This window comes from Caretta caretta, chromosome 2, assembly GCF_965140235.1.
Source record: "Caretta caretta isolate rCarCar2 chromosome 2, rCarCar1.hap1, whole genome shotgun sequence".
NCBI lineage: Eukaryota > Metazoa > Chordata > Testudines > Cheloniidae > Caretta > Caretta caretta.
The window spans coordinates 21,534,617-21,547,342 of NC_134207.1; the positions used below are offsets into that span (position 1 = coordinate 21,534,617).

At 45.3% G+C, this 12,726-nt stretch overlaps 1 protein-coding gene and 1 non-coding gene across 6 annotated transcripts in view; one reads left to right on the plus strand and one right to left on the minus strand.

The window, feature by feature from the left end:
• The window catches only part of WASHC5 (WASH complex subunit 5), a 72,057-nt gene that overhangs the window by 37,673 nt on the left and 21,658 nt on the right, over positions 1-12,726 (plus strand). The window contains exon 30 of one of the 5 annotated variants that reach the window (XM_075124939.1): positions 9,943-10,015. The exons of 3 other annotated variants lie outside the window; for them this stretch is intronic. In XM_075124939.1, the coding sequence (XP_074981040.1) occupies positions 9,943-10,000 (58 nt within the window). In that variant the 3' untranslated portion in view covers positions 10,001-10,015. Of the gene's footprint in view, positions 1-2,012; positions 2,038-9,942; positions 10,016-12,726 lie in introns of those variants that run through there. One more of the 5 variants, XM_075124941.1, reaches the window with a different exon arrangement.
• On the minus strand, positions 9,038-9,249 carry LOC125633085 (small nucleolar RNA U3). The gene has a single exon (XR_007355476.1). It is a non-coding gene; the product is annotated as a small nucleolar RNA U3 (small nucleolar RNA).

The following is a 12,726-nucleotide window of genomic DNA, read 5'->3' on the forward strand; positions in this document are numbered from 1 at the left end:
TCAGCGGGTGTATAGATATACGGTCTTTGGAACAAGTGTCACTTCTGTGAATGATAAGGTTTTTTGTCCTTGCTTCAGTAAACTTGAGGAATTAGGGTTTACATTCATTAGAACTGGTTTAACAAAATACTATTTTAAATGCCATATTAAAAGCTGAGAAATGTTCTAAGTTTATAGTCTCCATGCACTTTTTCAATAAAATTGTTCATAAAAAGAAAGTTAATAGTTCTCACTCAGGGTTACCTCAGCTATTGCAGTAATTTCCTAAATATAAGGGGGAAACTGTGCTATCCCAGACACCTTTCTGTGGCCTCTGCTAACACATGTTGAGTGGAGGATTGTGAATTCCAGTGGGGTTTGATTGTGGCAGTTAGGCACTTAAGTCCTTTTGTGAATCAAGCTCATTGTGACTTATGAATTGAATACAAAGCACTTGCATGCACTCCAGAGATGGGATTAATTCAGTGACCATCCCTCAGTATTGGTAGTTTAATTCTGACCACAATGACAATTCCATAAAGAGAGTACTGTAGCTGGTATTTGTAATATTTAAATGTTTTGTACATTAATTAATAGGGGCAGGATAGCCCTAGCAGGTAGGAACAAAACTGCTTACATTTTCCAGTCATTAGTACTCACCCTCTGGTGTAGCTGATATTAATGTCCTCCTCAAAATAATATCCAGCTGCTAGAGGCCACGCTTCTTGTGATGTCTGTGTAAGTGCAGTACCTGCCAGAGGTTTGTGGCTTAACAGCATCAGAGTGTGAGAGGGATACCCCAGGCTGGTGGGATAGAGGGCTCAGTGGTCCCATAGTTTAGGTTGCACCCTGGAGACCCCGTCATACCCACCCAAACAGGGGCACCAGAACAGGGGGGGCCAAGGGTCCATGGCCCGCCCACTTTTTGAAAGTGGATGGGCCTGCCCTTCCACTTTTCACCACAGGCTCAGCCCTCCTGCCCCTCTTTCCCCCGAGACCTTGCCCCCCAGCCAGGCTGGAAGTAGAGCCCGGCCTGGGAGCTTGGACGGCTGTGGGGAGCTGTGAACCCTCCACCTGCCCAGGGTGGGTGGGGGCCTGAGAGCAGGCCCTTTAGGTGCCTAAATGCCACAATCAAACCCCACTGGAATTCACAATCCTCCACTCAGCTACTGCCAAACACTGTAGGTGCCTAAGTGCCAAGCGAGTTTAAATTTTTACAGTGAAAGTTCCCAAGGCATCTATGTTCTACCTCTAGGCATGCACACTACAGCCCCGTGCCTGGCATCCAGCTGTCTATGCTCCAGAATGATTCACAACCTGGGGGGAGGTAAATATTCCTTTGCCTGTGGGGTCCAATCCAGGAAGAATAACTGAGTTACATGAATGATTCTTCAACCACTCATGAACCATCAATAGGGAAGCTCCAGCCAATTCCCCACAGCTCCTCAGCCTTACACCCCAGAACTGTATCATCTAACACTGGTTAGAAGCCTGACCAGTGTACGCTCATTACCCAGTCCGCCCCTCCCTGAATGTGGAGAGAACGCACAGTAGGCTTTGTAAACTGAGCTGAGTTTTCCCAAGCACTTCAGCCAAAAAACACTGTTTTAGGTAAGCGATAAAACAGATTTATTAACTACAGAAAGATAGATTTTAAGTGATTATAAGTAGCAGGCATAGAAGTCAGAGTTGATTATCTAAGAGATAGGTAGATTGATGAGATAGGATAGAATGGATTTCCAATTGAAAGATTATTCTTCATTCAGATTACATTGCTAGGAAGAATTTCATAATATTTAACTTACAATTTATTTTTGTTCAGGTTCATCCCATTATTCCTACTTAAATGCCCTTTTAACACCCTATCAAATTTCTTTCCCTTCTTGGTGTTTGCACCTTTCATAAATTAGTGCATGGTTGCCATATGCACCATCAGTTTTTGTGCTGATTACACACTCTGAATACTGAACCAGCTTTATGATATAATCTATGACATCATAGTTAACTCATGAAAATTCTCATTTCCTGCACAGTGTGGCATAAGCACTTCCCATTGCAAGAGAGTGAGACCATGACAGAATTTTTGTTCAGGTGAGATCTATAGTCTCTCATACTCAGAATTCTCCTATTTATATTCATAGTATCATCTCTAGGTTTGTGCCTAATTTCAAGTCACCCTCCCACCCCAAAAAAAAACAAAAAACAAAAAAAACATGAGAGATTCAAAAGTTCAACTCAAACGCAAAATTGATTTTTCTCTTCTTGTATTCAGTATTCCTTTAAAGAGCATTTATCATCTCATTGGTTAAAATCAATGATCAGTATGGTATGTTAATTATCTCTATAATGCTCAAATCGAAGAATTTAGATATGTCCAGTTTTTCCTCATTGAAGTGTATAAATGTAATTTAATTAGCTGACCAAAGTGAGTCCCTAAGCTCAACTCAGCAGTGTTCCCCGTCCCAGATCTCACCTCTGACCCTTTCCATGTTGTTATTGTTATGGTTGGGTCTGAGACCCTGACTGGTCTTCACCACTCTGACAGCTATAGCCTTTTCTATGAGTTGGGAGAAACTCCCCCTAGTAAGCTTGGACATTTTAATTGGCAGAGGCTGTCAGTTTGTCCTGAGTCTGAGACTGATCCGCAGTTCAGTGAAGTCAATAGCAGAATTTCCACTGATCTCACTGTGGAATCATAGAACTGGAAGGGACCTTGAGAGGTCATCTAGTCCAGTCCCCTGCACTCAAGGCAGGACTAAGTATTATCTAGAACATCTCTGACAGGTATTTGTCCAGTGGATCTGGCTGATTGTTAAAATATGCTTCCTATCATCTGTACACATCTATTTCCCCTCTCCCCCAGGCTGGCCCTGCTCACTAGTCTTACAGACTCCTAAGGTTGAAGACAATATAACAGAGACTCATGAAAATGCACTCCAACTGTTAAGCAAAGGTTTATGTTTAAGACACTGCAAGAAGCTTGGCTTCTAGTAGCTGGCAAGCTGGATATTATTGTGAGGAGGAGATTAGTATCAGCTACACCATCAGGTGAATACTTTTCTATCCAAGTCTCTAACTCGGGAATGGGTGATTGGGGAGGAGGTCTCCTCAAGCACTCTTACAAGATTATGGCAGTTTGAGGGCACAGACTCAGCTTCACCCACAAATGTTGAGATAGGCAAAATATATGATGTTGAAGAGAAAAAGGAACATTTCAGAACCTTCCGAAGAGTCACTCTGGGGTCATTTCCAGAACAGCACTGGATTGGGGAGGGCTTTCAGGTTAATCTGCTCTGATTCATTCCTCCCTGATATGAATCTGCATTTGCTAGCACACCGTGAAATTCTGTTTTCATGGCAACATCTGGAAAGGACATAAATAGTAGTGAGTAGCTGTCTCTAGGAGTTTAGTCAATGCTGCCATGGAAACCACCTTTGCTATTTTTTGGAGAAAACCTCCTAACTTCCCTTTTCCTGTTTTCATCTTTGGCCTTCCTGACATGCACCACAGCCTCCTCCAGCATCCAGTGCCTTCCCCAGAGTCTGCACCCAGCCCTACATCCAGTGCTGGCTCCTTCAGGCTTCCTTCCCCTCTTCCCATACCCAACACTTCCAATGGCAGCCATCTTGCCTAAGACACCACTCGAATTAATAAGGCTGGGAACAGGTCTTTGGAGTTGGGAGAATTTAGGGAAACTCCTACCTGTTGAGTTTCACTCAGCTGAGCAATGACTGTGTCTCCTGGAGTCCCTAGCATTGTTTACATGCTCCCCTATGCCCAACCAGGATCCCAGCACCACAAATTAGCCCTTCTCTTGCTCCCTACAGCCTATGTCTGCCCTCTTTTAGCTAATTTTTTAAAACATTTCTTGATTTTGCATTTAGGAGGATGCTTTGAATACAAACAGGGATACCAGGCCCTCTGGAAGGAGCACTCGCCGGTAGCAAACTGAGTGCTTGGTCTGTCCGTGCCAATCACTCAGTAATAGAATTGGTTCCATTTCCTGTGCAACATTTGTGAGAAAAATTCCTCTTTGAAATTTATCAGATGGAAAATTTCCCCCCAAAATTTTTCTAAATCAAATGAAACAAATATTTTCATTTTGTTTTGATGTCAAATGATTTCTTTCCGTTTTGAAAACCAAAATAATAGTTTTCTATTTTCAGGGTTCCCCCGACCCCCTCTTTTTTTCCCATTTTTTTTCTTTCCCTCTTTTTCCCTCACCCCTCTGGAAAAGGCTAAAAAGGATGACTGTGACGAGAAGCCCCGTCTTCACACTATTGGTCTCTAACTGGGAAAAGTTGTGACAGTGAGAACGTGTAGGAAAAAATAGGAAACAAGAATATTATTTCCAGCAAGGGAGAAACAGGAACAGTTTTGGTCAAAAAATATTCAACCAATCCTACTCTCTTTGAAAGTGTCCTGCATGGACTTTCTGGTATTGATGACAGAGAGCACCCCCTCTGAAGGTCTCTAGTCTGACAGTGTGTTTGGGAGACGGGGAGGATATTTTCTGAAGACACAATCGCACCATCTTCTCATTTACACTTCCTCTAAGCCAAATGCCTGCAGCCCAGTATCTCTCTGTCCTTAAAGTCTTTTGATTTGTTAACAATTACTACTTTATCTAAGCAGGATCAATGTTTGGTTAATAGGCAGTGCAGTTGTAGCCATGTTGGTTCCAGGATATTAGTGCAACAAGGTGAGTGAGGTGATCTCTTTTATTTGGCCAACTTATGTTGGTCAGAGAGACAAGCTTTCGAGCCACACACAGCTGGAACAGATGGTTTCGCATAAGTAGTTAACACATATTCTAAGGGACCACTCCAGTCTATACATGGAAGAACACGTAGGAAAAGGAAGGGATTCCTTATTCTATCTGTAACCCTTCTGCCAGGTGGAGCCGGCAACAACCAGGGCTGGGTTCAATGTCTAAGGGTTCCTTTTCAACAATACAACATAGAAAATGGCTTGAGCCCCCACCCAGTAACCTGGGACAATTATACACCACCCCGTTGGCGCCTCTAGAGGCAATTCTTCCGCTCTCACAAGCACAGAGCCTGAGTGTAGAAAATAAACTTTTAATAGAAGGAGGGAATTTGGGAAAACGCCACAAGCAGGCTTCATCAACATAAAACCATGAACAAAAGGCTCACCCCAGTGTCCTTTTGCCTCAGGTTCTTAAGTCCAGCAACCAAAAGTTTCTTTAACATGCCCCTCCCTTCCTTGCACCCCACTCACAGTTGTTGTCCTCTGCCAATGCAGACCCAGAGTTCAGAGATGCAGCTGCAGAGTTCACCTCCCACCCTGGCTGGGGGTGAGTAGCACCTGGCTTTGCCCTGCTGTCAGAGCCCTTAACTCACCACTCCACTCACTGCCCTGCTCTGCCCGCCACTCTGGGATGTCTTGAGGGCCCAACGCTTAACACAGCTCTTGCTGAGTTCAGCTGTTAGCATCTCACTCCGAATGCACAGTTTCTTGTGTCAGAGACACTGTCCCAAAGCAGGTTACTGACTATCCGTGATTTCAGTGATGTGACATATAACAAGATTCTAAATTGATGCTTAATCAGCTCTGTTATTGCACAGTGGAGAAAAGAAGGGTCAAATGGTGTCTAGGCCCTTCATGCAGGAGCGCTCATGCAGACCCTGTTTACATATCTGAGTGAGTAGGGTTACTTGTCCTTATTGATGTCTGTATCATCAAAGAGACTGAATCCTCTTGTCTAGCGACTTCTTAATGAGATAGAAAACATGGTGAGTATAGATCCGCTAACAATAGATCATAAGTAAGGCTATGTTTTAGTCACAGGTATTTTTAGTAAAAGTCAGGAACAGGTCACTGGCAGTAAACAAAAATTCACGGCCCATAACCCATCAATGACTTGTACTGTATACTCCAAACTAAAACCTGGGCCAAGAGGCCTCGGGTGCTCTGGGGAGGGCAATCTGGAGGTGCTGCGGATGCTGGGGGGGAAGGGTTGAGGGAGGCTCGCAGGCTTCCTCCCTGGCTCCAACCAGCATGTCCCTGCAGCTCCTAGGGGGGAGGGAAGGCAAAGGGGGGCTCCCCACACTATCCCCATCGTGACCTCCGGCTCCGCAGCTCCCATTGGCTGCAGGTGTGGGCAGCGCATGGAGCCCCTTGGCCCCTCTGCCGAGGAACAGAAGGGACATACCGGCCACATCCGGGGAGCCCCTCGACGTAAACGTCGCCCCAAACCCCAGCCTTAGCCCCCCCACACACACCCAAATGCCCGAGCAGCGGCTGATTTAGCTGACTCCAGGGCTGCCAGATCTGCTCAGGCAGTCCCGGAGCTAGCCGCACTGGCCATTGCAGAAGTCACAGAGCCTTAATCATTACCAAAAAAATGACGCTCTCTGTTTTCTACACACTAATGCCAAAGAAGAGCTTAGAATCATAGAATATCAGGGTTGGAAGGGACCTCAGGAGGTCATCTAGTCCAACCCCCTGCTCAAAGCAGGACCAATCCCCAATTAAATCATCCCAGCCAGGGCTTTGTCAAGCCTGACCTTAAAAACTTCTAAGGAAGGAGATTCTACCACCTCCCTAGGTAACGCATTCCAGTGTTTCACCACCCTCCTAGTGAAAAAGTTTTTCCTAATATCCAACCTAAACCTCCCCCACTGCAACTTGAGACCTACTCCTTGTCCTGTCCTCTCCTCTTCTACCACTGAGAATAGTCTAGAACCATCCTCTCTGGAACCACCTCTCAGGTAGTTGAAAGCAGCTATCAAATCCCCCCTCATTCTTCTCTTCTGCAGACTAAACAATCCCAGTTCCCTCAGCCTCTCCTCATAAGTCATGTGTTCCAGACCCCTAATCATTTTTGTTGCCCTTCGCTGGACTCTCTCCAATTTATCCACATCCTTCTTGTAGTGTGGGGCCCAAAACTGGACACAGTACTCCAGATGAGGCCTCACCGATCTCGAATAGAGGGGAACGATCACGTCCCTTGATCTGCTCGCTATGCCCCTACTTATACATCCCAAAATGCCATTGGCCTTCTTGGCAACAAGGGCACACTGCTGACTCATATCCAGCTTCTCGTCCACTGTCACCCCTAGGTCCTTTTCCGCAGAACTGCTGCCTAGCCATTCGGTCCCTAGTCTGTAGCTGTGCATTGGGTTCTTCCGTCCTAAGTGCAGGACCCTGCACTTATCCTTATTGAACCTCATCAGATTTCTTTTGGCCCAATCCTCCAATTTGTCTACGTCCCTCTGTATCCTATCCCTGCCCTCCAGCGTATCAACCACTCCTCCCAGTTTAGTATCATCTGCAAATTTGCTGAGAGTGCAATCCACACCATCCTCCAGATCATTTATGAAGATATTGAACAAAACCGGCCCCAGGACCGACCCCTGGGGCACTCCACTTGACACCGGCTGCCAACTAGACATGGAGCCATTGATCACTACCCGTTGAGCCCGACAATCTAGCCAACTTTCTACCCACCTTATAGTGCATTCATCCAGGCCATACTTCTTTAACTTGCTGACAAGAATACTGTGGGAGACCGTGTCAAAAGCTTTGCTAAAGTCAAGAAACAATACATCCACTGCTTTCCCTTCATCCACAGAACCAGTAATCTCATCATAGAAGGCGATTAGATTAGTCAGGCATGGCCTTCCCTTGGTGAATCCATGCTGACTGTTCCTGATCACTTTCCTCTCATGTAAGTGCTTCAGGATTGATTCTTTGAGGACCTGCTCCATGATTTTTCCGGGGACTGAGGTGAGGCTGACTGGCCTGTAGTTCCCAGGATCCTCCTTCTTCCCTTTTTTAAAGATTGGCACTACATTAGCCTTTTTCCAGTCATCTGGGACTTCCCCCGCTCGCCACGAGTTTTCAAAGATAATGGCCAATGGCTCTGCAATCACAGCCGCCAATTCCTCTAGCACTCTCGGATGCAACTCGTCCGGCCCCATGGACTAGTGCACGTCCAGCTTTTCTAAATAGTCCCTAACCACCTTCATGAAAACTGTTTGGGGTAGCAATTAGCAAGCCCCAGAAATAGTCAGGAATACTGGCAAAACCACTGGGGACAAAAGTAAATATCTGAAAGAGAATAACAATTCTTTCGTAGATAAATAATGGGATGAGTTGATAGAGATGTAGTGTTTAGTCTGATTTTTCATGAACCTCCTGATGCTTTGGACCTTCCGACTCCTGGCCTTTTCTTTTCCTCTTTTGATTTCAAACTGAATGAAACCTCATTCTTTTGTGCTGACATCACATCCTTCTCCCTCTGCCCACCCCACAGCCAATTTTTCACAATCTTTTCCTTTTTTTATATTTAACCAGATTCCATGCCAGTTTTAAACTTTGGAAAATAAACACTGAAAAATTCCCAGATTTTCTTTTTACAAATAAAAAGGGAAAATACAGAACACCACTTAAAAGCAAGGCTATAGAGCCATAGGCTTTCCATTCAACCGGACCAGAATCCGGATAATCCCTGTCAAAACTTCTAATCGCTATTCACGTGGATGAAAGTGGCTCGGCAGTGTGTGACCTAGAGGACAGTAGGTGACGGGTTCTAGGTTTCTCAGAGAGCAAGAATGGTGGGAATACTGGCTACTATCCTGCTGCTCTCAGCTTTGCCATGCGGGAAAAGACAAAATCTTCCCAAGCACCAGTGGCTCCGGTGGCGTTAGCAGGGAAGCGTCATCTATTTGTTCCAGCGTGAAGGACAATAGGCAGGTGCCATGGTGGGAAGAATGGTCAGACTTCATGAAGGAGTGAGAAATAGCTATTCAGATGAAGTAGAACAAGCAAAAGTAAAAAGACAAGCTTTTGATGGTAAACCCGCTGACTGCAGAGACTAGGAGCAAGGACATAATGGAGACACAGCATGCACACAAAGAAAGCCCTTCTCTAAAGCCTTCTGAGAGATACAGCCCAGTCACACAACACCTGAAAGCTCATGGAGCATTTCACTGCTGAGAGCTCAGTACACAAAACCCACCAGGGCCACAGCTCCCAGCAGCCCCAGCCAAGCTTTTCTTCATACCCAACAACAGGACAAGTTCAAAGCTAACCACTCAGACTGTTTCCTTCCCTTGCTCTGCTCAGGGAGGGCAAGACACTCTTCCACAGCAGAAAGCAGCTGCCTCAGAACAGCACTATCTGCCATTGTCATGCTCAGAAAGAAACACTACAGCTCCTCATCGTGGTTAGCAAGACCAGGCTTTTACAGCCACCCTTCTCCAGTCACCAACTAGAGAAATGACCCCTGAAAGCATAGCCTTAACCAACACCCACCCTGCCAGTCACAGACCATTCCGGCACATTCTCCTCTACCTGCTGGTTGCTACAATTTGGCCTTCACGAGACAGAGAGCACTACGAGAAGCCCCACGTGAGCAGATCCTGGCTCTCAACTCTGCCCTCCGTGGCTCCCTTCCATAGGCTGCCTCTCAAAGCAAAGCGGCTCAAAGTAGCCATCCCCTTTCATTTGCATAAACTGAAGACACAGGCAGGCCACTCCACCAATCTTCTCCCTGCTCCCTTCTCTGCAATGCCTAAGACAGCAATCCTCTAGTTGGCCGAGCCAAGAGCTCTCTAGAAACGACAGCCTATGCAGTTTGGGACACCCAGAGCATGTTTCTTTGGCACCAGAGACCAAACTGGAGACGGTCAGCAGTGGGGAACCAAGCTCTCCAACGAAGGGTGTTTCCTGAACCTGAGGGCCAGCCTTACTATTCTTCAGGGAGCAGGAGCGTTGACATCGAAAAATGTTTGGGAACCACTCCGGAAGCACAGACTTAAAAGGAGTATTCTGCATTTTTGGGGTGGTGTTTTGTTTTTTTTTACCAATTTGCACTGATAAATTAGCAGGCTTATTTTTTAAAGGAGTTCAGGTTTTACTGATTTACACCTGTTTATCAAACCACTCAATGTTGTTTTCAGGTACTTATTTTTGTTAAACTCTAACACTAACAGTTGTACATCAGGTGAACGCGGTAGAGCACTGGTTTTCCTCCCGAGAAACAAGGAGTGACTGGGAAGATTGCATCGTTTTGCAAGTTTTGGATGAGAAGGAGTGACTGCAAAACTTTTGTGTGCACAAGGCCACTTTCCTGGATCTGGTATGGAGCTTGCCCCAGCCCTGCACCACAGTGACACCAAAATGACGCTATGTGCTCATAGTGGAGAAGTGAGTGGCGATTACTGCATGGAAGCTTGCAAAATCAGACTGCTTCTCGTCAGTGGGGAATCAATTTGGAGTCAGGAAATCTACCGTTGGGGTTGCTGTGATCCAAGAATGCATGGCCATTAATTGCCTTCTGCTATAAAGGGTTGTGATTTTGGGCAACATGCAGGAGATACTAAACAGTTTTGCTGTAATGGGGCACCCAAACAGTGGTGGGGCAATAGAAGGTATGCATATCCCTATCTTGGCACCAGACCACCTTGCCACAGAGTACATACACAAAAAGGGCTATGTTTCTATGGTGTTGCAATCACTTGTGGATGTTTTACTGACATCAGCGTGGGATGGTCCAGGAAGGTGTATGATGTGTGTTTCTTTAAGAAAACAGGCCTGTTCAGAAAGTTGCAAGCAGGGACTTTTTTTCCAGATGGCCAAATCACCATTGGAGATGTTGAAATGCCAATAATGCTTCTGGGAGGCACAGCCTACCACTCACTTCTGTGGCTCACGAAGACATACACCGGACATCTGGATGATAGAAAGGAGCACTTCAACAATAGGCTCAGCAGGTGCAGAATGACGGTTGAATATGACTTTGGCCACTTGAAGGGGTGCTGGTGCAATTTATTCACGAGTTTAGACCTCAGCGAAAAAGATATCCCCATGGTGATAACTGCCTGCTGTGTGCTTCATAATATCTGTGAAGCAAAGAGGGATAAGTTTCCCCAGGGGTGGGGCATAGATGTGGATAGGATATCTGCTCATTTTGAGCAACCAGATACCAGGGCTATTAGAAGAGCTCAGTGGTGAGCTATGCAATTCAGGGAGCCTTTGAAAAAACATTTTAATAATGACCTATGGTAATGTGTGTTGATTTCTGTGTGGTGCCTGCTAATGTATTTTTGGCATCCTGCTCTGAACTTTCTTGTGACTGCTGTGTGTGTAGTAAGGTAAGCTTTGAAATGCCCCTCTTGCTTTGATCTCAGAATGACTCCCAGCCCCAACCTGCTCTAACCATTAGTTCCCCCATGCCTGACAGAGCTGGGGAGAGAATCCAGCAGGCCTGACTCCCAGTCCCCCCTGCCCCGCTATAACCAATAGACCCCATTCCTTTGCCAGAACCGGTCAAGTCTCTGTCCCACCAGCAGCAAGAGCTGGCGGGGCGGGGGAGGCGGGGGGGGTCTGTGCTGGGGATGCTCAGTCATCTAGCTGCAGGAGACACATATGGTGAGAAAACCCAGCTGTTTCTGGAAATACTTCTGACCCCAGAACACAAGAAAACCAAAAAAGTGTTCAAAACAGTCAAAGCAATGCTCAGCAAGAAATGGGAGACGACCGTGACGCGTAACCTAAACCCAGACGTATTTGGTACTGAATATTATTTTTGGGATGTTATCCAGGTGTTTTACCGCTTTCCTAAAGGAGAAGCAGACCGTTATGCCAGTGTTTCAACATTTTCCGCTAAAGATGAACTTTCAAATCTGAAAGGGGAATTTACTATTTACATGAACTTGCCTAATCCTGACAATGAGAAACTGGATGTGCTGGCTTTTTGGAACAGTCATCAAGACACACTGCCCAACTTTAGCAAAGTGGCATGGTGAGCTTTGAGTGTACCCCCTGTATCTATTGATGCAGAGTGCATATTTTGAAACTTGGACTACCTCTAAGCCAGCAAGAGGTTCCACATGAGTAAGGATACTTGGAAGAAAATTATGCGAGCATACGCAAACCAGGATTTCTGGAAAAAACCACTAGCTCTGAGAGATACAAAATATAAAAAGTTTCATTATACTGTAGTAAAATGTGTATATTACAACATATTTTTTTCTATTTTTCCTGTTTGTTTTTTTTATTTTTAACCTAATTTCATCCCAGTTTTAATGTCTGGAAAAAATCCTGGGTTTTTTTTTACTAATAAAAACTGAAAATAAGGAATAGTACTTAAAAGCAAGTATATAGAGCTATAGGCTTTCCTTTGAACTGGACCAGAATCCAGATAAACCCGGTCAAAATTTCTAATTGCAATTGACCTGGATGAAAGTTGCTCAGCAGTATATAACCTAGTGTTGGTGATGAATTCTAGGCTCCTCGGGGAGAGCGAATGGTGGGAATATTGGCCACTGTCCTCCTGATCTCAAAAATGACAGGCAGGAACAGACAAAATCTTCCAAGCACCAATGGCTTTGGCCATGTTAGCAGGGAAGCGTCATTCATCCATTCTAGTGTGGAACACATCAGACAGGTGCCATGGTGACAGAAACTCTCAGACTTAGTGGAGGAACAGAAATAGCTATGAAGGTGAAGCAGAACCAACAAGAGAAAAAGGAATCTTCTTATGGTAAATCTGCTGACTGCAGAGGTTAGGAGCAAAGACAGAGAGACAGTACACGTGGAAAGAAAGCCCTTTTCTAGAGCCTATTAATAATGACAGTCCAGTCACATAGCAACTGAAATGCAAACAGAACATTTGACCACCAGGGGCTTAGTTTACCAAAGCCACAAGGAATGTATTTCTCAGTAGCTATACCGAAGCTATTTTTCACACCCAGAAGAACAAGTTCAAAGCTAAC